This window comes from Leptopilina boulardi, unplaced genomic scaffold, assembly GCF_019393585.1.
Source record: "Leptopilina boulardi isolate dan_hultmark-lab unplaced genomic scaffold, ZJU_Lbou_2.1 LbouV2_169, whole genome shotgun sequence".
Classification (NCBI taxonomy): Eukaryota; Metazoa; Arthropoda; class Insecta; order Hymenoptera; family Figitidae; genus Leptopilina; species Leptopilina boulardi.
The window spans coordinates 1,100,641-1,128,432 of NW_026137717.1; the positions used below are offsets into that span (position 1 = coordinate 1,100,641).

Here is a 27,792-nt window from a genome sequence, read left to right on the forward strand (position 1 = left end):
TGCACGAACCTGGGAATTCCATTGGAAGTTGTAATAATTGTGAATAAAAAATTGCATCCTGTAACAAAATAAATAAAAATAAATAAATAATGTTTGTTTTTTGAAAAATTTTGATATTTAATTATTTTCCTTATAATTTTTTTCTAATTCACAATTTTATTATTTTTTTTTTATTATTTTATTATCGTAATTATAAAATTTTTTATTGTCAATTGACACAAGTGCTTATGTGCAATAAAATTAAAGATATATATACCTATAGGCCTAATTTTAAATTAATCACATGATAGATGGAATTTTGATATAAAAAGTGAAAACAATCGTGTATTTACTATTATTTGAAATTTAGAAACATTTATAAAAACATGACAACAAAAATTAATTTTTTCCTTTGTGCTCTATTATTGGCAGGGGTAAGTTAAATAATTTATTAATTAATTTTTCTTTCTTTTAATTTTTAATAATAAAATAATAAAAAATAAAAATAATTTTTTTATAAAAATTTTTCAATTAACAAAAGTTAAAAAAAATTTAATTTCTGATTTAGAATGTATTTACAAAAGAAATTGAGATGGAAATCGATGAACAAAAAATATCATCAAATACAGAGGGAAAATTTACAAATATTATTGACAATGTCAATAATGAATTAACAGAAGTTGTGAATTATTTTAATAAAATTGAAAAAATATTAGAAAACAAAAATTATAATATTAAAATAGCTGCTCAAAATTTCAAGCAAAATTTGTCTAATCGTACTATTGCTAAACGAATTGAAGTGAGTATAGAATTATTTTAAAAAATCTCTCATAACTATTAATAATTAGAAAATATTATATTAATTATCTTTTAATTTTATTTAATTTTGTACAATTAAATAAAATTTGATCAATTTTTATAAAAATGTATCATCATATTGGATTTGTTAATTTTTATATTCAAAAACTAATACCGGATTCGTAATCAGCGACCCCAAAAACCCCCTAGTAATAAGTTTTAAAAAAAAATTGGATGAATTTTTAAAAATTATCCGCCATATTTGATAAGCCATTTTGTTTTTTTGAAAAACTAACACCGAATTCGTAATCAGCGACCCCAAAAACCCCCGAGTAACAAGTTTTAAAAAAAAATTGGATGAATTTTTAAAAATTATCCGCCATATTTGATAAGCCATTTTGTTTTTTTGAAAAACTAACACCGAATTCGTAATCAGCGACCCCAAAAACCCCCGAGTAACAAGTTTCAATTCATATAAATGTCCAAGAGCATCATTGTCCACTTTTCAAAGTTATCAAGGTCACTGAATGAAAATCAGACATCAGATTTTCAAAATTCACAATGGCGGACCAACATGACTGAAACAATGACCTTGAAAATTTTCAAAAAGTTACTAGTGCTGCTATAGTTTGTTAATATGATATGAAATTTGTTACTCGGGGGTTTTCGGGGTCGCTGATTACGAATCCGATGTCAGTTTTTTGAAAAACAAAATGGCGGATCCAATATGGCGGCACAATTTTGTAAAATTTGCTTAAATTCATTTGAAACTCATTACTCGGGGGTTTCTGGGGTCGCTGATTACGAATCAGGCAATAGTTTTTCAAAAAACAAAATGGTGGATCCACTATGGCGGCAGAATTTGGTAAAATTTGATTAAATTCGTTTGAAACTCATTACTAAGAGGTTTTTGGGGTCGCTGATTACAAATTTGATATTAGTTTTTCAAAAAACAAAATGGCGGATCCAATATGGTGGCACAATTTTATAAAAATTGATCAAATTCGCTTGAAAATCATTAGTCAGGGGTTTTTGGGGTTGCTGATTACGAATCTGATATTATTTTTTCAAAAAACAAAATGGCGGATCCAATATGGCGGCACAATTTTATAAAAATTGATCAAATTCGCTTGAAATTCATAATCCAGGGGATTTTTGGGTTTGGTGTTTACGAATCTGTTATTAATTTTTTTTTTAAATAAAAAATAATTTCCCATTTTTTCTAATAATTTCAGGTTAATCGCTACATTCAATTGGCAAACAAATACAATATAAAAGAATGCAATGATATTGAATATAATTTTAACGAAATCGTTCTCAAAGCACGCAGTGAATTATCAACTTGTATCAATTATAAATTAAAGAATATTAATTATTATATGACAAAAATTAAAAATAACTATAACAATGCTGTAAAATATTTGACAAATTTAAAAAATACAGCTGAAAATTGTTTAAAATATAACAATAAATTTACATCATCTAAAAATGCATTAGCTTGTTCTAATATGGTTAGTAATATTTTCTATTTTTAACTTTTTTTTTTAAATTAATTATTTAATTAACATTTAATAATTAAATAAATTATTACACACACACACACAGGTGGCTGATAATGAAATTGTGGCAGCAAAAGAAATTGTTAAAAATTTACATGTGCGTTTAGAAAATTTTAAATTGAATTTTAATCGGTTTTTTACAAAATTGATATTATGCACTGCAGGTGAAGGCGTATTGAAACTTGAAGACGATTCTAACAATGTCATTGATAAAATTGACGAGTGCATAAAAATTAATAAAAAAAATCAAATGAAATGAGAAATAATTAATTAAATGTAATTTTAAAATAATATTAATAATAATGATAATAATAATAATAATAATAATTTTAAAACCAAACTGAAGATTATTAAAAATATGATGTAATTAATGTTCGTATTGCAATATAATTGTCTATTATTGTCATATGTCAAAATTTTTATCACCTTATCATACATTAAATAAATATTTTTACAATAAAAAAAAATTCAATTGTACCTATTTATAAATTTAATTTTTTTTTTTTCTAACACGGAAATATGATATAAATTGTTCAATTTTTTTTTCTTTCAAATATTTATTTACCAAACTATGATGATTATAGTATAGAAGTTTGATATAAAAACGTAAGATTCAATTTTTTTTCTTCTAACATAAGATTTAACTGATAATTGTCTAAAGTATAAAAAAAAGAAACAAAATTATGACAAGACTAATTCTTTTTTTGTGTGCAACTTTTTTCATCAGTGTGAGTTAAAATTTTAAATTATTATAAAAAAAAAAATTAATGCAGTTTAACAATAAAATTAATTTTCAGTCTATTTATGGAAAATCAGTTGAGGAACAAATAAAAAAATTGAAAAATGATTCATTTTCAAAATTAGAAAGAGTTATACAAAAGTTTGATGAAGCAAAGAATGAATTAAATGAAGAAATTGGTAAAAATAAATTAGAACTTGAAGAGGGAATAAATCGTAAATTTAAATTAGCAAATAATCAATATACTAAAATAATAGAAGAGGTAATAAAAATATAATAATAATAATAATAATAATAATAATAATAATAAAAAGAAATTATAATATTAATAATAATAATAAATTGAGATGTAATTTTTTTAAACCAAATTAATATTCAAGTAAGAATTTTTTTTTCATTTCTTCATTTTATAGGTAAAATATCAAACTTCACATTTTGAAGATTGTGCAAAATTAACAGATATTATTGAAAAAGAAATACCTAATGAATTAAATGAATATTCCACTTGTTTAAAAGGATTAAATAAACTTCATGAGATTACTATTCAATATGTTAATTACAGTTTAAATACGATTTTAGAACAAATAAATAAAATTCATGTGGAAGCGACAATTTGTGTGCGTGACTCAAAAAATGATTATTCTGCATTAGGCAGTGGGACTTGTCTTAACAAGGTTTGTGTTAAAAAAAAAGTTCTTTTAGTTTATTAAATTTAAAAAAAATTTTCAAAAATTTTAAATATATGTTAACTTTAGGATTATTTAAGTATTACTATAGTTAAAGCAAATTTTTATTTGATTTTTTTCATTTTTAAAAATTTTTTTAAATTTTTATATATGTTAACTTTGAGATTATTTTAGTATTACTAGTTAAAACAATTTTTTTTTATTTTTTAATATTTTTTTTTAATTTTAATAATTTTTTTTTATTTTTTAATATATTTTTTTAAATTTTAATAATTTTTTTTTATTTTTTAATATTTTTTTTTAATTTTAATAATTTTTTTTTATTTTTTAATATTTAGTATTACTAGTTATTTTTTTTGTATGCATTGTTTTTTTAAATTTTTAATTTTTTTTTAATTTTTTAAAAATTTTTTATGTATGTTAACTTTGAGATTATTTTACAATTACTAGTTAAAGCAATTTTTTTTTGTTTTTAAAAATTTTTTTTGTTTTATAATTTTTTTTGTTTTTTTTTTTAATTAAAATTTTTTTTTATTTTTATCTATGTTAACTTCGAGATTATTTTATTTTTACTAGTTAATACAACTTTGTTTTATATTTTTTTCTATTTTTTTACGTAAATTAATTTTGAAATTATTTTAGTATTACTAATTCACACAATTTTTTTTATTTTTCTTCATATTTAATTAATTATTTATTTATTTATTGTTTCAGATTCTTGATGACACAGAGCAATTGGAATATTGGTATAAATCCTCTGTTCCAATAAAAAAAACATTATACAGAAATTCTTACATCGAAACTTACAATCGCTTACCAACACTTTGTTCAATTTCAATAAAAGATAGTACCACTATTGTGAATCAAGTTCATTCATGTCTTGTTGATGACAGAATTGAAGATTTGTCATAAAAATAATTACAAGAAAATAAAATAAAATTTTTTTTTCAATTTATGTAATATAAAAATTACTTTTCATAAAAATATTTTAGGTTTTAATTTTTTCTCTTAAGAAAATTTTTCTAAATTCAAAAATAGATAATTAAAATATTTCCATTTTCAATAAATAAATTAGGTTATTTGAATTTTTAAATTAAAACATATATTTAAACAAATCGATAAAAAAAATATATATATTTCGAGGCAAAAAAATTGAATATTATATTATAGAGAAATTATTTTTAAACAATACTTTTTTCAAGTATATATTGTGTAACTCAATAAATATTTAAATACTACTTCTGTTATTATTTAAATTTTTTTTACAATTGTGTAAATAAAATGTAAGTATAAATAACATTAACACCAATAGAATTGTTAGTTACTGTCATTTAGAATTTGATTAATAAAAAAAAAAAATGAAATTAGTTTTATTTTTTTGTATTACACAATTTATTGCTGTAAGTATTCAAAATTTTTATTTAATCATTTTCATACAATAAAATTTTTTCTGCATTTTTTTTATGAATTTTAATTTAAAATTGAATTAATTTCTGTTTTAGAGTAACTATGCTAATGATGATTATATAAATAAATTGCTGGGACTTGATTGGCATAGTTTTTTGATGAACGCAATTAAAGATTTATCTTATTTCAAAACTGTATCTGAAACGGTATCTGCAATTAGCATCAAACAAATGAAGTAATCTTTCATGACAATCTAAAATTTTTTTTATACAAAAGAATTAAAAAAAAAAAAAATTACTCCCACCGAGATTTGAACTTGAATCTCTTTCCGCTGTCGCTCTTTCGTCACATTGACTCGTTCTAACCAATTGAGCTATCGAAACTAACGTTCAATATTTCTTTCAGTTATCAAAAATGTAGCATAAATATATTTTATTCTATCGATAGAAAATGTTAGAAAAGCAAAAAAATTAGTAGATTAATTAATAAGTAAAGAAATTTAAAAAAAAATAATTTAACTAGAGAGGTTATTTTTTTAAATTATCCTTTTAATGTTACTTTTTTACTATCATATTATAGTTAATAAAAATTAAATTTTATATTAAAAATGAAATAATATAGGTAATAAAATTTAATAATATTTTTTTAAAATTTTATTTCAGCCCAAATGGTGGTCCGACTTATCAAGACGTTTTAAATGAAAATCTTAGAGATATGGTAAAGGAAACGTCAGATTGGATTGAGAATGAATTGAATCAAGTGTGTATTTATTTTTATTTATTATTATTATTATTATTTATTTATATATTTTTTTATATTTATTTATTTATAGTTCATATATAAATAAATAAAAAATAAATTTTTTAGAGTATAATTATTTTTTTATGCAGATAACTTCGGACTATGGAAATAAATGTAAAAAGAATTGTCTTGATATATTGAGATTAAGAAGAAGAATAGCATTCACAAATTATACCAAATGTTTGGATGAGAAAAAATATGGTATTAAATTAATAGAAGATCAATTTGATCAGTTTTATCGGGACAATATTAATAATATTAGAATAGAATTACTAAAGGCTAAAGAATGTCAGAAAAACGAAACTGATGTTTGCATAAACGAGGTTTGTCAAAATATATTTTTTGTATATTAATTAAATGAAAATTTTTTCTATTTGAATAAATAAATTAAACAAATTAAAAAAAATAAATTATTTTAGCATAAAATAAAAATATTAAAAAAAAACAAAAATAAAAAGTTAGAAACAAAATAAATATAAATAAAATTAAAAAAGAAAATAAAATAAAAAAAAAATTTTTTTTAAAATTAAAATAAAAAATAATATTTTTTACATTTTCAGGCTCATAAAAAGAAAGAAAATTATATACAGTGTTTGTACATATCACATGGTTTTCGAAATTGTATGTCGACTTGTATCAATCAAGACTGCTTTCGAAAATTTTATCATAATTTTTGGATGCCAAAAATTCCGGAATTTAGAGCACATTTAGAAAGAGAATGTAAAATAACAATGGATTTTAAATCAAATTTGGAAATTTATTTGTAACAATATTTAAATAATTGCAAATAAATAATTATAAAAAATTATAATTTTTAACAATAATAACAATATAATAATAATAATAAAATAATTAAAATAAATAATTTTTAATCAATTTTACCACATACCTGCATTTTTAATTTGATGTTTACAAATTTCCAAACAACAATTCCGCTTTGTAATCGAAAATCTGTAACAAAAAAAATTAATAGTTGTTATTATCTCTGTTTATAATAAATTATAAAACCATTTTTTTAAAAAAGTCCTTTTTTTAACTATATATATTTTTAGATTTTATCGTATTTAAAATTAAACAAATTAAATTCTTTTTAAGAAATATATTATAAGTATATATTCCTTTCTTTTTAATATATATATATATAAATTTTAATTTTTTTATTGAAATTAAAATGTTTGAGTATAGTGATTAAATAATTTTAAATTAACGCGCGCTACTTTTTGCACGAGTTTAATGAGTCATGCGCATTTAGAAACACTGCGCAAACTCGACTTCCCCCACTCTTGGCGCGCGAAGCCAATAGCGAACGAGTTTCATGAGGCAAGGACACTATAAATACAGAGCCATTATCACATATACGGCTCATTCATTCAAATAATGTCCGAGCATCAAGAGGTTAAAAATTAAAGAAGAAAAGGTGATTCTTATTAAGATAAATCGTAACTGAATATATATAACGTTGCAGCTTGTAATAAAATAAAAAAAAACTGTTAATAAATAAAAAAAATAAAAATTTTTTTTTATTAATATATAAAAATACAAAAAAAAATTTTATTTTTTTTTAATAATAAAAATACGAAAATAAAAATTTATTTATTAATAAAAATCCACAAATAAAATTTTATCTATTTTTAAACCAATCAAATAGGGGATTTCCTCCATTAATAATATATATTTAAATTTATTTCGAAAGCAATAAAAGATAAAAATTATAAATTCCACAACAAAATGTGCGATATTACACAGTTAATTTTATCAAACAAAAATAAAATCATGTTTCCTTAATTGTGTTCCATTTTTTAAAGAATAGATAATTAGAAAAAAATTGCAATTGTAAATACATTTTTATTAAAATTTCTCTCAGTCAATACAGATGTTTTTTTTTGAATCGTAAAATAAGCCAATATAAAAAAATATTAACATTTCTCCCTTTAATATGTAAAATATTTATTGTAATGATAATTTTTTTCTTTTCATTGCAAATTTTTTTTGTATTAATTTTAGTGCATTTCGTAGATATCTTTTTATAACTATTATTTTGCATAATATAAAACGTTTTGTATATAAAAATAAAAAAAAATTTTGAACTCATTATTATAATTATCATGAGGAAAATTGTATTTTTACTTTCTGCTCTCGTTTTATTTAGCGTAAGTATCATTTTTTTCTATTATAACTTTTTTTTTGTTTTTATTTGTTTACTTTTATTTATTTTACTATTATTATTATTACTATTAATTTTATTATTATATTTTTATTCTATATTTTTTTATATTTTTAATTATATTATTAATTTTATTTACCAAAGGCTGTGAGTGCAAATGAAACTTTAGCAACAACATCTGAAGAATCTCAAACTAAAAAAGAAGAAAATGAAGCGACGCATGAAGTGGAATCTAAAGCAATTTTTGATCGCGCCAATGAAGTACAAGAAAAAGCAAAGAGCGAAGTTTTAAGATTAACCGAAAGTTATAAAAAAGATGGAGGAAAAATAAAAAATTCAACTAAAGAGTATCATGCTAAGCAAAAAAAATGGGTAAATATATATATATTTTTTTTTATTTCAAAACATTTTCAAAAAGAAAAAAAAATTTATAACTTAATTCAAAAGGTTTAAAACAATTTTTTTTTAAATTTATAATTTGAAATATTACTTTACTAATTATTATTTTTTGTTTTAATTCAATTTGAAAAATTATTTTTTTTTATTTTGATGAAAAAAAAAATTCCAACACCACTGAGATTCGAACTCAAATCTCATTCCGCTGTGTCTCTCTTTTGACGCATTAACTCGCTCTTACCAATTGAGCTAAAACAAAATAATGAAAAAAAAAATTTTTTTCTACAAATGCAATACTAGGTTACAGAAATGTCAAAAGCCTGGATGAACACTGCAAAAGGAATAGATGTTCAAGAATGTCATAAATATGTGGAAAATTATGAAAATGCTGTTGCTAATGCAATTGTAAAAGTTAATGAATGCGTCGATTCAACAATTGAATCTGTTGATAATTTTATTGAAAATATTGATCGAAAATGCAAATTTATTGACGATAATGTGTTAATTGCTATGTTTTCATTAGAAAAAAATTGTGATAGTAAAGAATGCAGAACGAAGGTCCGTTTTTCATCTTTTATAATTTTTAAATATTTAAAAAAATACTTTTTTACATTATTTTAAATTTATAAAAATAATTTTTACATTTTTTAAAATATTTTTTATAGCTTTTAAAATATTTTTGTATGTTTTTTTATTTTTTTAAATATTTATTTTTATATTTTTTTTAATTTTTTAAATATTTATTTTTTTAAATTTTTGAATATATTTTTGTATGTTTTTTTAATTTTTGAAAATATTTTTGTATGTTTTTTAATTTTTCAATATATTTTTGTTAGTTTTTTTAATTTTTTTAAATTATTAAATAAAAATTTTTTATTTTCTTAATATTTTTTTCTTTTTTATATAAATAATATAAAATTTGACAACTTTTTTTTAGGTTAAAGAAACGGCATTTAAAATATTCAAGGATACAAATAGTGAAATAAATTCGGAAATTCGAATGTTTAAATTAAAATCAATTTACTATAGTTTAAAATTAAAATTCTGCCCTGCTATTGATGATTTTAAATTATGGTTACAAGTACCTGGTTATCCTGTTCATAAAGTAAGATTGTGCGTTCGTGCCAAGATAAAAGAAGCAAAAAAACAATGAGAATTAAAAAAAAATGTTTTTGCAATTTTTTCAAAAAACTTTTAAATTGTGTAAATAAATAAAATAAATAAAGAAAAATAATTTTTAAAATTATAATTCGATTTTAAATCTTTTTTTCAATTACCTAAATCCTTTCCTTAATGAAAAAGTTTATTTTTAAAATTATTTTTAACTATATTTTTGAATTGTCTTAAAATTTTAATACTTTTTTATAAATTTCATTTTTTGTTTATTTAACTTGAGATGTTACTTTTTTTATTTATAATTTTAATTTCACTTGAAAATTGGTAATTTTTTTACTATTTTTATTTATTTATTTGCAGTGAGTTAAATTTTTTATTTTATTAAATTTAACTTAAAGGTTAATTTTTTTTTCTTTTTTAATTATAACTAGAAATAGGTATTCTTTATTTTTTTGAGGTTACTTTCCTATATTTTTCAAATTATACTAGAATGAGGTGACTTTTTTATAATTTTTGTGAGGTTACTTTTTTATTATTTTTTTTTAATTTAACTTGAGATTTTACTTTGGTATTATTATTTTTAATATTATTTTAACTTTTTTTTATTTTATTTAATTATTTATTTATGGTTATTATTGTTTTTTATTATTATTATAAGACTCAATACGAATTCACGTTTTAAATTAAACTCCGAGAGTTAAATAAAAATTTGAACCCAACAGGGATCGAACCCCAACACTTGGCCTAATCTTAGAGCTAACCTGAAGCGCTTTAACGACCGCGGCTATCGAACCTACTTTCTTTTATATTTATTTTTTTAATTTATTTGCAAAAGTTACTTTTTCATTACTATTTTTTTGTTTAACTTAACTTATAAGATTACTTTTTTATTATTTTTTTTAATTTAACATAAAAGTTTTAATTTAAAAAAAAAATAATAAAAAAAAATTGTAAATCCTTATTTTAAAAATTTTTTAAAAATTCCAAATCCAAAATGGTTAAAAAATAATAATAATAATAAGAAACAATTTCAATGATAATTATTCCTATAATTAATAATCACACATTATCTTATTTACAATTCAAAAATGAAAATTTTTCCTCATTTAACACAATTATTATTATTTTTTTTATTCCTCTTTTACTTCCAGAAGTAGTAAAAAAAACCTTAATCTAAATATTTCATCACAGCCACTTGTGTTTAATTAAGTTCATACAACAAAAATCTAACAGCCAATCACGAAACTTTCTTCAGTAAATACAGATGGTTTTTTTTTTGGTGGATCATTAAAAGAAAACATTACGTTTTAACAAAAAAAATACACACAATAACATATGAATAAATTCTAGATAATTTGCAAATAGAAATCTATTATTTCCAATCAATGGCATCATTGAAATGATAATTTTTTTTATATGTAAATTTAAAGACTAAATTTCTTTTCATTTGGCAAAAAAAAAATTTTTTTTTGCATTTTTGTTGGCATATAAAATACCGTCAGGCATATGATTTTTCAACAAATTGTAAAGTAGAGAAAAAGATGTCGAAGATTCTAAATTTACTTCTTGCACTCGTGCTGGTCAGCGTAAGTAGAAAAAAATTAATTTTTGTTTATTGAATTTTATTTTTTATTGTAACAAAAGGGGTAGAAAAAATTTTTTTTTTTTTTTTTTAATAATAGTAAAAAAAATTTTATAGTGGATTATTAATTTTTACTATTTTTTATTAATTAGTGGTATTAATTTTTTTTAGACTGTTAGTGCGTTTGTCATTCAACGTGAAGATGTAAAGCCTGTGCTTAAAAGTACTGCACCTATTGTTGCGCGTGCAAAAAGGGAAACTGAAACGGTAGAAGCTGAAACACTTGAACCTGTTGTGCCCGATACATCTGAATCTGAAGTGGTAGCACCTGAAGCACCTGTACCTGTTGAGCCTGAAACACCTGAACGTGAAACGGTAGAACCTGAAACACCTGAATCTGAACCGGTTGTGTTTGAAACACCGGAAACTGAACCTGTTGCACCTGAAACACCTGAACCTGTTGTGCCTGAAACACCTGAACCTGAACCTGTTGCACCTGTTGTGCCTGAAACACCTGAACCTGAACCTGTTGCGCCTGAAACACCTGAACCTGTTGTGCCTGAAACACCTGAACCTGAACCTGTTGCACCTGAAACACCTGCACCTGTTGAGCCTGAAACCCCTGATACGGTAACTTTTGCACCTGAAACACCTGAACCTGAAACAGTAGCACCTGCTGTGCCTGAAACACCAGAACCTGAAACACCTGCACCTGTTGTGCCTGAAACACCTGAACCTGTTGCACCTGAAACACCTGCACCTGTTGTGCCTGAAACACCTGAACCTGAACCTGTTTCACCTGAAACACCTGCCCCTGTTGTGCCTGAAACACCTGAACCAGAACCGGTTGTACCTGAAACACCTGCACCTGTTGAGCCTGAAACCCCTGAAACCGAAACTGTTGCACCTGAAACACCAAAACCTGATACACCTGCACCTGTTGTACCTGAAACACCAGAACCTGAAACACCTGCACCTGTTGTGCCTGAAACGCCTGAACCTGAAACACCTGCACCTGTTGAAACTGAAACTGTCGCACCTGAAACACCTGAACCCGAAACTGAAAAACCAGTGGAAATTGTACAAAATGAAGAAATTGCAAAAATTGTCGCCGATGCTAAGACAACGATAATGAAGAAAAAAACAACCGTCATCAATATGACAAGAAGACTTCAATTAGATGGTGAAAAAATAAAAAAATCAACTGAAGACAAATATACAGCTGAAGTGAAAAAAGTAAGTGCAAATATCCACTAATTTTTGCAAAAAAAAAAAAAAAAATTCACCCCCACCGGGAATTGAACATCGATCCTTCTGCCACAGACCTTTTTTGAAATATTGACTAACTCTAACCAACTAAGCCATCGCCACCAACGCTCCATTTTTTTGTACTACTTGTCGAAAATTTAATATTTTATCACAATATTTTCTAAATAAATGCAAAATTAAGAAATTAATTAATAAATAATTAATTAAATAAATACATTTAATTAATAAATTAATTTATTTATTTAAAAATTTTGCATTACAAAATCAAATATCGAAATTAAAATTTTTTTAGTATAATTTTAATATAATTTTCTCTTTAAAAAAAAACAGGTACAAGACGAAGCACAAAAATTGTCAGATGCTGCTCAAGGTGTTGATGTATCATTCTGTTACAATTATGTATTAGATTTTGAGAGAAAAGTTTCTGAAGCCGTTGGATCAGTAAATAATTGCATTAATTCAGTACAAAAATCAATTAATGATTTTATTCAAAATATTCAAAAAAAGAGTGATTCCATCTTAAGTATGTTAGAATTGTCCAACACATCAGCCAATGAATGCGGTCAAGACAAAAAATGTGTCACACAAGTGAGTAAAAATTTTAGTTAATTTTTTTTTCCAAAAAAATTTTTAAACATTTATGTAAGTTACTTTTTTAATTATTTTTTTTAATTAACTATTTAAAAATTTTTATTTAATTTTTATAATTCTAAAAAAAATTTTAAATAATTTTCAAAATTTTTAAATTAATTTTAAATAATTTTCAAAATTCAAAAATTAATTTTTAACCATTTTCAAAATTTGCAAATTAATTTGAAAATTAATTTTAAATAATTTTAAAAATTCGAAAATTAATTTTAATTAATTTAGAAAATTTTTTATTAATATTTAATTAATTAATTTTTAATTTTTTTGTTTTTTTGTAGGTATCAAATGTTGCAAGGAAAAAAGTAAGAAGAACAGTAATTGTGATGAATGCAGAAATTGTGAAATTCACTGTAAAATCAGCTTACTATTATCCAAAATTGAAATACTGTTCAGTTATTGATAATACAAAATTATTTTTTGAATCACCAAATAAAACAATTATGAAGTTCAAAATTTGTGTAAACAACAAAATAAAAAGAAGTGGATAATAGAAAGAAAAAAAAAATTTTTTTCTATGTAGAAAATATATATTATAATTTAAAAATGAACAATAATAATTATAATACTAATTAATAAAAATAAAAAAATATTTAAAAATAACAATAGTGACTGTTAATTTCAAAATCCATTTCAAAACCTTAATAACAAAAAAATTTTTTTTAAATATATATAAAATCTAATTTACCGACGGTAGATAATGCCGAAATCTACTTATTCGTGTGTCGGTAATTCAGAAATCTGATTTAAAAAAATTTCATAGGTACTTAAATTGAAAAAAAAATTCTTTTTTTTGTGGGAATTCTAAAAATAAATTAAAATGACAACATGAATATATTGAAAATTAAACAAAATTTCTATTTCAACAGTCGGTAATGTCAAATTTGAACTAAATTTCTAATCAACAAAATAATTGTAGCATTCAGTTTAGAACCTAAGAAAACGAAAAAGACCTGAATCTTAAAGGTAAAAAAATATATCTACAACATCGGCAGTCGGTAATGTCAAATTCTACCTTTTTTGCATAATCAAATTTGGAATAAAATAGCTGTAACATTTAAACCAGAACCTAAGTAAAAAAAATAACACCTGAATCTTGAAGTTCAAAAAACATCTACTATACCGACAGTCAGTAATGTCTAATTCTACCTAAACTTTTTTAAACTAAATTCGAAAAAAATACATGTGCCCCTAGTTTAAACATTAAAGAAGGTTAAAAGGTTTAAAAGGACATCTACTATACCGACAGTCGGTAATGTCAAATTCTACTGAAACTTTTTTTAATTAAATTCGAAAAAAATACATGTGGCACCTAGTTTAAGCATTAAAGAATAGAGTGGCATAAAAATTTTTAAAACTATACTTCTAATTTACGAGAAATTCAGTAAAATATAAAAAAAAAATTTTTGAAAGAAATTTTTTTTTTAATTTTTAAATTACTTTAATATTGATCTATATATTTAAATGAATGGGAATTCTGAAAAAGGGAATCGAGTCAATCACTCGTTGCGGTAGGTCAAGTATAACAAGTCGCGGATCGATTTTCTGACCAACTTTATATATATATATATATATATAGTAAAACGTATTGTATGTTATAATACGTATAGCGAAAGATGCCGAGGCAGTAGCAACACCAAACGAGGTTGTACGATCATCCAATCGCCATCGATCGTCGTGGCGACGTTTTACATTTTAACGAATATGCGAAACCAACATTTTTCCAAACGCTCACCAACAATATTAAGTTTAGTCACAAATATACAAAAATATATTATATATATTTTTTTATTTTTAGATTAATTAAAGTCGTTTTTTTAATAAACAAAATTAAATACTTTTTTATTAAAAAATAATTTTAAAAAATATAATAATAATAATAATAAAAATTATTAAAAAATAATTAAAAATAAAAACAAACGACAATATTTATAATACAATAATAATAATAATTAGCAAAATAAATTCTTAAAATTTCAACGGGAAAATGTAGAAAATTTATTTTTTTAAAGATAGAAATTTTTTTCACTTTTTTTTGAATAGAGGAAAGAAAAAAAATTTAGTTCTCTGTCGAGGAACGTTGAGAACGCAATTGGATTTTTTATCATCTAATTAAAGATAACTTGGTTTAATTAAGCAATTCACCAAGCCTGTCGGACGTGTCTTATAACTATCACGACGGTATGTATAAAAGATCTTTTTCAGGCGCACAGAGTAGAAAACTTAAAAATTCTTCAACTGTGCCAAAAAAATTTGGACGATAATAAAAAGAAATATATTTTCCATTTTTTTAAAAGAATAAATTTGAAAAATTCCCTAATTATAAAAATTTCAAAATTTATTAAAAAAACTTATTTTTTTAAGTTTTTAAATTAAAGAAAATTAAATTTCAAATCATACAAAACTGTCAATAAATTATGTTTTACATTACTTTCTGTTTTACCTACGTATGGTAAAGTAGAAATCTATATTACCAACTGACGGTAAATTAGCCGAGATTAAACTCATGTGACTTTTGAAGTTTTTAAAATAAAAATGTACTTTAAAATGTCAGAGAATATTTTTTTCGGTATTACCTACGAATGGTAAAGTAGAAATTGGTATTACCGACTGACGTTATTTAGACAAGATACGAACTGTGATATTTTTTTAAAGTTTTTTTTAAAATAAAAAAAATATTCAATCTCATTAAAACTTTATTTGTGAATTATTATTATTAATTTTTTCGAAATTTTAAATTAAATTTCAAATTTCATGCAAACAAATATGAAAAGTGGCACTTTAACGAGAAAGGCAAAATTATGAAATTAAATTCAAATCAAATTGTAAAAAAAAATAGAAAATAAAATGAGAAAAAAAAATGTTTAAGTTTGCAGAATTCCTTTTCATATCGCAAAAAGAGCCAGTTAGTCAGCAAATTAAATTTCTTCTTCGCGTCAGTGCCAACTCGTCACTTCGTTCATTCGATTTCCACTTTAAAAAGAAAAAAAAGGTCTCACAATATTGGCTTTTTATTTCTCACAAATGATATAGTAGACCATTAGAGATTTTTTTTTATCGCAAAAGAAAAAAAAGTATAGTATTTTTTTCAAATTAAAAAAAAAATTAACAAGTAAAATTAAATATTTTAATAAATAATAATAATAAACAACAATTGAAAAAAATTATTTAAATTTGGAAAATAAATTTTTTTATTTCTAACTATTTTCGAATATTTTATTGGATATTATATATATTTTTTTTTTTATTTACTTTTTTATTATGAATAAATTTGGCGTCTGGTGGCAATAAAAAAAAAAGTAACAAAAACGAAGTTGAAAAAAAGAAAATAAAAAGAATCACGTTTCAACAAAGACTTAAAGCTCTTTTTCCTCTTATCCCCCCCCCCACCACTGGTCGAAGACGATAACGCAGCATCCGTATCTGACATTGCGCTACCTGTGGATCAATATCGGCAAGCGTGTGTTACACTCTCAACTTTTTCAGGTGCCAGAAAACCAAAATGGAAAATCTTATTCATTTCAAAAAAAAAATTGGTATTACTTATTTTGAAAATATTATATTATAATATATTATAAATAATATAATATTATTATTATTATTATTAAAATAAAAATTTAATATTTTTAAAAAATTAAATAATAAGTATATAGCAAAATTTTTAAAAAACAAAAAATTTTGTTATACCTTTAATTATTATTTAATTTTTTATAAATATTAAATTTTTATTTTTTCATATTTTTTATTTTTCTCTTTTTGATTATTATTTTCACTAATTAATTTGCCTTTTTTTTCTTCTTTTAACTCAATTAACGTGTTACGATTTATTAAGGAAGTGAACAAATAAGATAAAATCAATTTCCCCAAACTTCACTTTTATTTTTTTTTTCATTCTACTTTTGCTGTTATATTCACTGAAAGTGGTGGTGGAGGGGGGGTTTTTTCAAGCAGAACTTTCGATTAGACTTGAGATCTCATTATTCGTGATTGTCAAGTGAAATATGTCGATTTCTTCTTCAGATATACATAATTATTATTATCATTATTTTTACAAGTGCAATATTCATTACGCAAAAAAAGAGATTGGAATATTTAATTTTTACTATTTCTGTTATTTTTCTTTTTAATTATCGTCAAAATTTGAATGGACAAAAAAAATTTAAGTAAAAAGTACACGTTTTTGATACCAGGGCGGCGCTACGATAATTAATTCTCGCAAGCGGTTAATTTTTACTTATAAATTTCACTTTTTTTTCCGGCAAAATTTTACCAAAAAAATATTTTTTGACTAAAAAGTGTCAAATTTTGCCACCAGAGCGGCTCTGCGGTAATTTTCTCTCACAAGCAGTAATTTTTTTTTTACTAAAATATTTTATTTTTTATCAAATTCTATCGCAATTTTGTTTCTAATGACTTGAGGAGAAAAAAAATCGAAATATAGATAAAACATAATAATAATAATTAATTTTTTTTAATATCTATAAATTTATAGATAAAAATTCACAGCTTGCGAGAAATAATTATTGTAGCGCCGCCCTAGTGTCAAAAACGTGTACTTTTTGCTTAAAAAAAATTTATTTTTTTTGTATTATTATTATTTATTTATATTATTTATTATTATTATTATTATTTTCTATTTTTTGTTATGAAGAGAAAATAATGATATATTTATTCATAATATGAAAAGAAGAGAAGACGTTGTACTACTTAAAAAGTAATTTGTTTTGAAAAACAAAAAAAAAATTATTTTTTTTTCTTTCGTCTGAGTGAAATTTAATTGGGATACTCCCTTGTGATGCTTGGCGAACGTCTGGAGAGCGAAAAGAGACTGTCGACAAACCTCAAGTAGCCAAGGCAAGCACAAACTTTAGAGAAATATTATATACATCCAGACACGCTTTTCCAAAATACAAGGAAGAAAAAAAAAGAAGCTCACTCTCTCATAGTTCTCAGACAATTAGTTAATTACAGTCGACACTTTGTCTTTCGACTTGGAACTTTTTTCACTACTTCCCTGACAATCTTTAATTTAAAATAAATCTACTTTTCATATTAAAAAAAATTTTTTTTTTAATTAAAAATATTATTTTTTTCTTATTAAAGAAAGAAAAAAAAATTGGTCTAAAATGACCCAAAATTTTTTTTTTTTTTTGGTAAAAGTGTCTATATTTAGCAAAAGTGGGCAAAAACTTCATTAAATTTTAAATATAATGACCTAAAATGGTCAAATGTCCAAATTGTATATTTTTTTAACCAAAATGACCTACAAGGGTAAAAATAATGAAAATTAGGGCAAAATTGGCTTAAAATTTTCAATGTTTCTGACCAAAAATGACCTAAAATGGTCGAATGTCCAAATTTATCGAATTCTTTTTACCAATTTGACCTAAAAGTGTAAAAATAATTAAAATTAGGGCAAAATTGGCTTAAAATTTTCAATCTTTCTGACCAAAAATGACCCAAAATGGTCGAATGTCCAAATTTGTCCAATTATTTTTACCAATTTGACCTAAAAGCGTAAAACTATTGAATATTAGGACAAAACTGGTTTAAAACTTTCAATTTTTTGACCCAGAAATGACCTCATGGTCAAATGTCCAATTTTGTTCCATTCTTTCTAAAAAATTGACCTAAAAGTGTAAAAATAATTAAAAGTAGGGCAAAATTGGCTTAAAATTTTCAATGTTTCTGACCAAAAATGACCAAAAATGGTCAAATGTCCAAAGTCCAATTATTTTTACAAATTTGACCTAAAAGCGTAAAAATATTGAAAATTAGGACAAAACTGGTTTAAAACTTTCAATTTTTTGACCCAAAAATGACCTAAAATGGTCAAATGTCCAATGTTGTCCCATTCTTTTTACCAAATTGACCTAAAAGAGTAAAAATAATGAAAATTAGGGCAAAATTGGCTTAAAATTTACAAAGTTTCTGTCCAAAATGACATAAAACTTTAAAAAATGTCAAAATTTGAATAAAACCGCAAAAAAATCAAAATTTGACCAAAATTGTTGTTTAAATAAAAAAATGAATAATTTTATTTTTTAAAATTCATTGTTTATAATTTTTTTTTTGTTTGTTATTTAATTTAATTTTATCAAATTAACAAAAAGAACCTTGAGATGATGAAAATATAGAACGTTCATAAATCTCAAATGTCTTTTTGTTAACTGTATTTCTATTTATGCAAAACGTTTCTCTACAATTGAATTCGCAGTATTTCAGTGAAAATCACCAAAGTTTCACTTTATAAATAAATTTAACATTCACATAAGACTCATCAAAAATTCAATATCCCCCTTTCGTTTCATCAACCTTCCCCCCCCCTCCCTTCCTCTCCTTCCAGAGTTTACCCTTTAATTATATGCTGCATAAATTACAAAAGATAATTAACAATACTGCATTCACTATTTTTAATTGATTTTTTTTCATATATTTTTTTTTAAATTTTAATCTGATAAAATAATTTTTCAAAAATTTAAATAAAAATAATAATAAATAAATGTAGAAAATTTTTATAAAATTATAAACAAAAATTATTTATCTTAATTAATATATAAATTACGATAAATTTAAAAAAAAATATTTAACACTATTCATTTTATAAATAAATTTTTTTATAATTTTAATAAAATAAATAAATACAATTTTTTTTTTTAAATATAATTTTTGTAATTTTACAAAAAAATTTCTTGTTTTTTGTAATTAATTCCTTTTTTTAAGAAAAAAAAATTTCACCCACAACTTTTTAATTCTGTAATTCAATTTTTTTTAACTTGATTGTTTTTAATTTCATTTTTGTGGTTAAATTTTTTTTCTTGGTTTCCGGTTATTTCAATATTATACATATATATTTTAATTGCCTCCAGGAGTCGTATTCCCACAATAATAATTGTCATTAATTTACGCTGTCTCGTTTTCATTATAAAGCTGATTAAAAATTTCTTTCACTTTTGTTGTGTATAAAAAAAGAAAAAATTTACTCAAAACAATTTTCTTTTTAAAAAAAATTTGTTTTACACTTTCTTTTAAAATTAATTAATCTCCTTTTTATTATTTAATTAATAGAGAAATTCTGTTAAATAATTAAATAATTAGTAATTAGTCAATAATTAACTAATTAATTATTTAATAATAAATAAATTTATAATTACATAATTAATAATTTTCCAATTATTAATTATTTAACTAACAATTCGCTAATTAATAATTAGTTAATTGGTAATTAATAGGTAATTAATTAAAAATTTACCTAATGTATACCTACTAATTAATATAAAAATTCCTTAATGACATTTTAATTAATTAATAGCGCCTTAAATTTATTTTAATTAATTTAATCTCAATAAAAAAACATCAAAATAAATATTTTTTTTATTTTCAAAAAAAATATTTTTATTTTCAAAAAAATTATAAAAAGTGACAAAAATAAAAAAAAGAAAAATAATTTTTGGAGGTTATTTAAAATTTTTACCCATTATATATTTTTTAGTTTTTATTAATTAATTAATTAATTATTTTTTTAAATATTAATCACGGGACAGCGCGAACGCAGATCCCGAATAAATCAAAAAATTTTGCGCTCGATATACTCACAATAGGAGTACTCGAAAGGTTCAGCATTGTTCGATTAATATGGTGCAATGAACAAGCCTCACCCAGAAGGAACCACCTTGTTGATCATGGATATCCTTCACGCCAAGTAAGTTATGAAAATTTAAATGTTCAATGTAGCAGTATTTATAGGCACGACAAATTCATTTCGATTGTGGATTTGTTAAATTAACAATAACGCACTCTGGCGGTTAAAAAATTAATTAATCACATACACTGCGAGAAAATTCGCGAAAAAAAAACAAACGAAACTCAATAATTTTTTTTCTTTCATAAAAATAAAAAAAATTAATTTTATTATTATTATTAAATTATTTATTAGTTCTTTTACATTTTATTAATTTTTTTTATTTTTCTATTGTTTCTAAATATAAATATAAATAAAAAAAATATTTATTCTTGGTACAAATAAAAATAAAAAATATATAAATAAAAAATTACATTGCAAAAAATTAATTAAAATAAATTTGTTAAATTAAAAAAATATTAATAAAAATTTGTTTAAATAAAAAAATAAAATTATAAAAACAATTTTTTTTAAATTAAAAAAAAAAATTTTTTAAATTACATTTTCAATTTGTTTTTTTTTAATAAAATATTTAATTTAAAAAATAAATACATATATTATTTTTCTCGTTACCTTTTTTTTGTACTTAAAAAAAGAGAGTGAAGAAGGATTGTATTACGCAGTGGTTGAAACTTAATAAATATTGTGTGGAGAAGAATAAAATTGAACCTCTCCTATCTTGTTAGTTCATTTTTCGTTACGCTTTTACGATCATGGCAATGCAAGAACACATTTCGTAATGAGTTACATTGTCGTTATTTTACCACCAGAAGCCAATTCTATTTACTCTACATATTATATTGTCTTATCATTTTTCATTTATTTTTTTTCGAAATTTTTTTATTAATAATTTTTTTTTATGGGAAAAAATATTATTTTTTATAAAAATGTTTTTATATAAAAAAATTATTTTCATATTAAAGTTTTAAATTCAAAAAATAAAAGAAATAAATTTATTACTCTTTATTATTTAACAAATAAATTATTTATTCTTATTTAATAAATAAATTTATTAATTCTTATAAATTAATTTTTTTATTTTAATTATTCTTACTATTTTTTATTATTATTGAAAAATAATTTTTAATATTTATTTATTTTTTTTAACGTACTTTTTGTAAAATTGTCTTTTGAGGTTTTCTAAAAATACTTGGTTCCAGGTTCAAATGTGATTTGAGTTTAAGGTTTTTTGCGAAAACTCCCTGGTCACCGATACGTTTTTTTTTTTTTTTAAACGTACTTTTTTTAATATTCAATATTATTTTTCTAATATAAAAAAATTTATTTAATTTTTCATTTAAAATTTTTTTTTCTTTTTTCATTAAAAAAGAAAAAAAATTTCCGTTTTGTTTTAAAAAAAAGAGTATTTCAAAAAAAAAATTATTGTCTTTCAAAGAGCTGATTGCGGGGTAGAAAGTGACTCACAAAACGTGCAGAAGGACAATAAAAACCATCATCGGGATAAGTAATGACTGCACACGTCTCGTTATATATATATATATATATATAGATTGACTACATATATACTATTAAATCTGCCACGTGCTCAACTCTCCACACGCAATTATCGCAATGAAAAGGGTTTTCATTATATCTATAGTTCGTTAAAAATATATTCCAATAAAAAAAAAGAAATTTTAAATTTGGAAATTTAAATATTTTAAAAATTATTTTAGACTAATAATATTTAAAAATATTTAAGGAATATTTTATAAGGAATATTAGTTATATTTTATTGGATTATTTAAAAAATATTTCAGCAATATTCCAAAGAAATATTTTATGAAATATTTTAAGAAACATTTTAGAAACTAGAAATATTTTAGATTAATAATTTAAAAAAAAAATTATAGGAATATTCCAATGTAACATTTCAGAAATATTTTAGGAATATTCCACTGTAATATTTTAGGAATATTCCAAACTCATAAGTGTGGAAAAAATATATTTTTTTGAATGTTTAAAATTTTTTTTCTTAATTAATTAGTAATAATATTGTATATTTTTTTGGTCTCTTGCAAAGTTTTCCAAGACTTGAACTCCATTCGTCACGGTCAAAGCTCGTCTTTCAATCTTATTTCCGGTGTGTACCTCACGAGTTTCCTGCATGTGTGTGTGTGTCTGTATGTGTGTGTGTTTGCACTAATAAAATCGCGTCTTAAATCTTACTTTACTATAAAAGAATAATATATTTAAAAAAAAAGAAAAATAAATAAATTTACGTCAAACAATTTTTAATATTTGAAATAAAATTTATTATTGAAATTTAAATATTCGATATATTCCATAAATATTACACAAAATTAAATATTCCACAATACTTCCAAAATACTCCAAAATAAGATATTCCAAAAATTTACTAAAATATTAATTTATCAAAAATTCCAAATATTTTCTAAATACACAAAAAAAAAGATATTCCAAAAATATTACTAAATATTCCAAAATAAGATATTCCAAAAAATTTACTAAATATTTAAAATTGACTAAATATTATAGAAATATTTTAAATATATAGAATATTCTAAGGAAATGTTTCTGAATATTAACCGAGTTTGGAAGATTTATATTACTATAATTTTTTTGTTGTACTTTAAGATATAATACAGTTTGGCAATATTACATATATATAATATAGTAAAAATAGTGATTTTGTGGTGCCTGTCGGAACCAAGGGACCAATTGCACGCCAATGCGGTATCAGTTAAGAATTTACACATATATAAAAAAAAAATATATATATATATATACATCTGCAGGGAATTACATTTGAACTTTTCCTCCCCTATTTCATGATTGACCCCCGCCCCCACACGCCCCCGAGCTAAACTAGTAATACAACCCTTAGGACGCCCACTATACAATTTTCGCAAGAAACCGGAATGGTAATAATTCTCAGACACTTCCGTTGAAAATGGAAATTTATCACAGATGAAAAAATAAAAGAAGAAAAAAAAAATTATAATTGACTAACGAAAAAAATTATTTTCAAAATTAATATATAATATTATAATTATTATATAATATATTATAGTAAATATATATTATAAAAAATTTTCTAAAATTGTTTAATTAAACTCTCTATTTTTAATTATTCCTTCTTCTTCTTCATCTTTCTTTCTTCCCCCCTAAGTTTCTTTTTACTATAACGAATCGCGTAAAATTGCGAATGAAATGAGATCACGTCATATAGTGGAGCATTAGAAGTGGGGCGGGGGGGGGGGGGGTGTTAAAGGGGAGTCGCGGGGAGAGGTGTATCAAAAGGAGGGAATCGATAACGGGCTGAAAAAGAGGTTCGTATACTCGCAAAATATATATATATGTGTGTGTTGACCCCCGCACTTGACCAGCATCTAAAATCGGTCGCATTAAAATTATATAATCCGCCAACAATCGATAAGATAAAAAATGTTCACATTAAAAAAAGCAAAAATTAAATAATATTTACAAGACCCTTTATTTCAAAATAAAAAAAAGGAAACTAATCTTTTTTTTAATTAAAAAAAAAAAGAAATATTAATTAATCCCATCCGTATTTCATCCACATAGAATTTTCGATTTGCTATCTTTGATTCGTCATTTCGAATTTTGAAAAACTGACATTGGATTCGTAATCAGCGCTCGTGAAAATCCTCTAGTAATGAAATTTAAGCTGAATGGTCAATTTTAACTAAATTTTTTCGCCCTATTGCATCCGACATTTTGTTTTTTGAAATTCGAATGTCAAATTCGTAATCAGCGACCCCAAAAACCCCCGAGTAATGATTTTCAAGCGAATTTGATAAATTTTTCCAAAAGACTTCCGCCATATTGGATCCGCCATTTTGTTTTTTGAAATTTCAATATCAAATTCGTAATCAGCGACCCTGAAAACCCCCGAGTAATGATTTTCAAGCGAATTTGATCAATTTAAAAAAAAAAATTTTCCCCACTTTGGATCCGTCATTTTGTTTTTTGAAAAACTAATACACGGATTCGTAATCAGAGACCCAGAAAACCCCCAGATAACAAGTTTCAAAGATCAATTTTTTAAAAAATGTACATCCAATTGCACAAATGGTGTACTTCCGGTTTGACAATATTTTTTGAAAAGTCGTGATACTTCTATAATAATTTCATTAGTTCTTGGTCTATGGTGTTTACATTCGTTCGGATACCTTACGCTTTAAAACTAATAAAATTATCATATAGAAGTATCATAACGACTAGTTTGGTGGGAGTGTAACAGTTGACAAAATAGGACCAGTGACCAGGGATTTTTAGAAAACCTCAAAAGACAATTTTACAAAAATTACGTTTAAAAAAACGCATCGGTGACCAGGGAGTTTTCAGTAGAAAACCTTAAACTCAAATCACATTTGAACCTGGAACCAATGGTTCTTAGAAAACCTCAAAAGACAATTTTACAAAAGTACGTTTAAAAAAACGTATCAAAAGGACATCAATTAATACAATTGGGTGTATCGTATTATATAGTTGGGTTTATCAATTCTCCACTCATTATTTTTTTATGTCATCCGTTTTTTAGTCCCTATTCTCGTTCACCATAGGTGTCGCTCATATAGATTTGTCAAATTCATCAAAAATTTCATATTCTTATTACAATTATTTTTATCTTATTATTATAATTATTATTATTTTAATAATGACTATAATAATAATTATTATTATTTATAATATAAAATATCAAAAAAATACTGAAACCCAGAAAGAATTTTTTGTATTAAAAAAATATTATCCTTCTAAAATTATTGTACCCATACTTTATGGGTGTTTCCACAGAATATTTATGCTAATAATAATTTAGTTTATTGATATAAATCCAACTGTTACTAAGACCAATTACAGGATTATCATGTAAATAATATAATTAAATAATGGTACAATTAATAAAAATAACAATAATAATAATATGAATAAATTATTCTAAAAAAAAATTTCGCAACAAATTTTGTCCAGTATTTATAAATTATTAAATAAAATGAAATAAATATTACTAAATATTTATAAATTGTAGTGTATATATTTGTTTTTTGTATAAAAGTGTAAAAATAAATAATAAAAAGAAAATTATAAAAAACTCACCCCAAAAAGTAGGTCCTTTCTTTTTTTGCAAAAAAAGTATTAGTCACACGATGAAAATGTTTCCTTTTTGTTTTCTATATTAATTAAATCACTGCACTTTGTCACAAATATATATTAATTATAAACGAACAATAAATTTAAAAAAAAATAAATAAAAAAACACGCGAAAATTATTAATTATTATTAAACAATATTTGGATTTTAAGATGTCATTTCTTTTTTTTCCGTGAATTATTTTTAACCGAGAGAGTAAAAAACCATTTTTTTAATAAATTACCTGCGAAATATTATTATTATTTTTGAAGAGAAAAAAAAATCAAGGGCAATGCGATAAAAGAGGACCACCAACACTTTTATATATATGTACACATAAATATATATATATATTTTTTTTAATATATACACAAACAAATAAAACACACACACACACGTCTATCACGAGGAACCGCGTGTCATGATCAAAGCGGCATTTTTCACTAGACGCAATTTTTGCTTTTCGTAATTCGTATATAACTTGAATACTGAACGCTCCTATCGGTGAATTGATAAAGCGCATGCGCGAGAAAATTGTACCTTGCGCACGCGTTTCTACTCACACATACAAAAAATATTTGTGTGTGTGTGTGTTTCTTATCAGCCGCACGACGAGAAAACCCCTATACTTGTTTACTTTGCGGGGGAAAAAGTGAGAAAGATGATCAATGAGAGTGAGGGAGAGAAATAGAAAATGTGAAAAAGAAGAGGTTGGGGGAAAGTATAAGAGAGAAAGAGAGAGAGGGTGATGAGAGAGATAGAACGAAAATAGTGGGAGTTGAGGAGAAAGATGGAAATAGAGAGAGAAAGAAAGAAAATAGTTCGTGGTAGGGGAGAAAGGACGCTCGTAGGAAGAACTGAGCATGCGCTCTTTAAACAACAAGGATCGAATCAATCCCAAGAATATTCACTCGGGACGAAGAAATACAAGTGCCCCGTTGAAGAAATTTTTCCCCCAAAATAGAGAGGAAGAAAATTATTGATAATCGAAAAAAATTTCGATACACAAGCCATCTGTATAAATATATCGATATTTCTTATAAAAATTCGTGACATTTCTATAATAATTTTCTTAGTTCGTGATGTACAGTGTATACACAATTTGCATACACTTTTTTGTCCTTTTCTAACACACGTGTTGTCATGACAACTGGCTGTATTTATAGAAACTTTCAATAATATTAAAATACATTTACAGCTACGGTAAAAAATTTTTGTCACTTTGCATTATTGGAAATACATAAACAATAGTTTTTAGAAAACCTCAAAAGACAATTTTACAAAAAGTACGTTTCAAAAAAAACGTATCGGTAACCAGGGAGTTTTCATAAAACCTTCAAACTCAAATCACATTTCAACCTGGAACCAAGGATTGTTAGAAAACCTCAAAAGACAATTTTCCAAAAAAGTACGTTTAAGAAAAAAACGTATAGGTGACCAGGGAGTTTTCAGAAAACCTTGAACTCAAATCACATTTGAACCTAAAAACAATGATTTTTAGAAAACCTCAAAAGACAATTTTACAAAAAGTACGTTTCAAAAAAAACGTATCGGTGACCAGGGAGTTTTCAAGAAACCTTAAATTCAAATCACATTTGAACCTGGAACCAAGGATTTTTAGAAAACCTCAAAAGACAATTTTACAAAAAGTACGTTTCAATAAAAAACGTAACGGTGACAAGGGAGTTTCCATTAGTTACGATATATCGAATAAAGAATTTTGATTTATCGATTTTTAATTTCGATATATCGCTTTGAAATTTCGATTAATCGATTTAAAAGTTGTGATATTAAGTATTTTGATTCATCGATTATAAATTTCGATATATCGCTTTGAAATTTCGATTAATCG

The 27,792-nt window shown here is 23.3% G+C and overlaps 6 protein-coding genes and 1 non-coding gene across 8 annotated transcripts in view; 5 read left to right on the top strand and 2 right to left on the bottom strand.

Moving 5' to 3' along the window:
• Positions 1 to 26,419, bottom strand: part of LOC127277519 (protein numb) — a 101,828-nt gene extending 75,409 nt beyond the window's left edge. Inside the window, exons 1-3 of one of the 2 annotated variants that reach the window (XM_051298711.1) lie at positions 25,908 to 26,419; positions 6,859 to 6,920; positions 10 to 58 (exon numbers count right to left, since the gene is read on the bottom strand). The gene's annotated coding sequence lies outside the window, so the exon portion shown is untranslated. The remainder of the gene's footprint in view (positions 1 to 9; positions 59 to 6,858; positions 6,921 to 25,907) is intronic. The other variant, XM_051298710.1, reaches the window with a different exon arrangement.
• LOC127277544 (protein PF3D7_1417600-like) lies at positions 283 to 2,751 on the top strand. Its single transcript, XM_051298757.1, has 4 exons — positions 283 to 413; positions 548 to 778; positions 2,013 to 2,288; positions 2,383 to 2,751. Exons 1-4 carry the CDS (start codon positions 366 to 368, stop codon positions 2,593 to 2,595), a joined length of 768 nt encoding a protein of 255 aa, XP_051154714.1. The 5' UTR covers positions 283 to 365; the 3' UTR covers positions 2,596 to 2,751.
• Positions 2,904 to 4,999, top strand: LOC127277550 (uncharacterized). The gene is made up of 4 exons (XM_051298764.1): positions 2,904 to 3,064; positions 3,134 to 3,337; positions 3,489 to 3,749; positions 4,476 to 4,999. The coding sequence occupies exons 1-4, from the start codon at positions 3,020 to 3,022 to the stop codon at positions 4,671 to 4,673; spliced, it is 708 nt and encodes a 235-aa protein (XP_051154721.1). The 5' UTR covers positions 2,904 to 3,019; the 3' UTR covers positions 4,674 to 4,999.
• LOC127277547 (uncharacterized) lies at positions 5,054 to 6,855 on the top strand. Its single transcript, XM_051298761.1, has 5 exons — positions 5,054 to 5,161; positions 5,264 to 5,403; positions 5,831 to 5,927; positions 6,059 to 6,292; positions 6,530 to 6,855. Exons 1-5 carry the CDS (start codon positions 5,120 to 5,122, stop codon positions 6,734 to 6,736), a joined length of 720 nt encoding a protein of 239 aa, XP_051154718.1. The 5' UTR covers positions 5,054 to 5,119; the 3' UTR covers positions 6,737 to 6,855.
• On the top strand, positions 7,973 to 9,778 carry LOC127277545 (uncharacterized). Its single transcript, XM_051298759.1, has 4 exons — positions 7,973 to 8,119; positions 8,278 to 8,505; positions 8,830 to 9,087; positions 9,467 to 9,778. Exons 1-4 carry the CDS (start codon positions 8,075 to 8,077, stop codon positions 9,680 to 9,682), a joined length of 747 nt encoding a protein of 248 aa, XP_051154716.1. The 5' UTR covers positions 7,973 to 8,074; the 3' UTR covers positions 9,683 to 9,778.
• Positions 11,076 to 13,747, top strand: LOC127277526 (proteoglycan 4-like). The gene is made up of 4 exons (XM_051298735.1): positions 11,076 to 11,231; positions 11,399 to 12,463; positions 12,827 to 13,084; positions 13,423 to 13,747. Exons 1-4 carry the CDS (start codon positions 11,187 to 11,189, stop codon positions 13,630 to 13,632), a joined length of 1,578 nt encoding a protein of 525 aa, XP_051154692.1. The 5' UTR covers positions 11,076 to 11,186; the 3' UTR covers positions 13,633 to 13,747.
• Positions 20,676 to 20,851, bottom strand: LOC127277596 (U1 spliceosomal RNA). The gene has a single exon (XR_007842382.1). It is a non-coding gene; the product is annotated as a U1 spliceosomal RNA (small nuclear RNA).
• Positions 26,420 to 27,792: the final 1,373 nt, after the last annotated feature.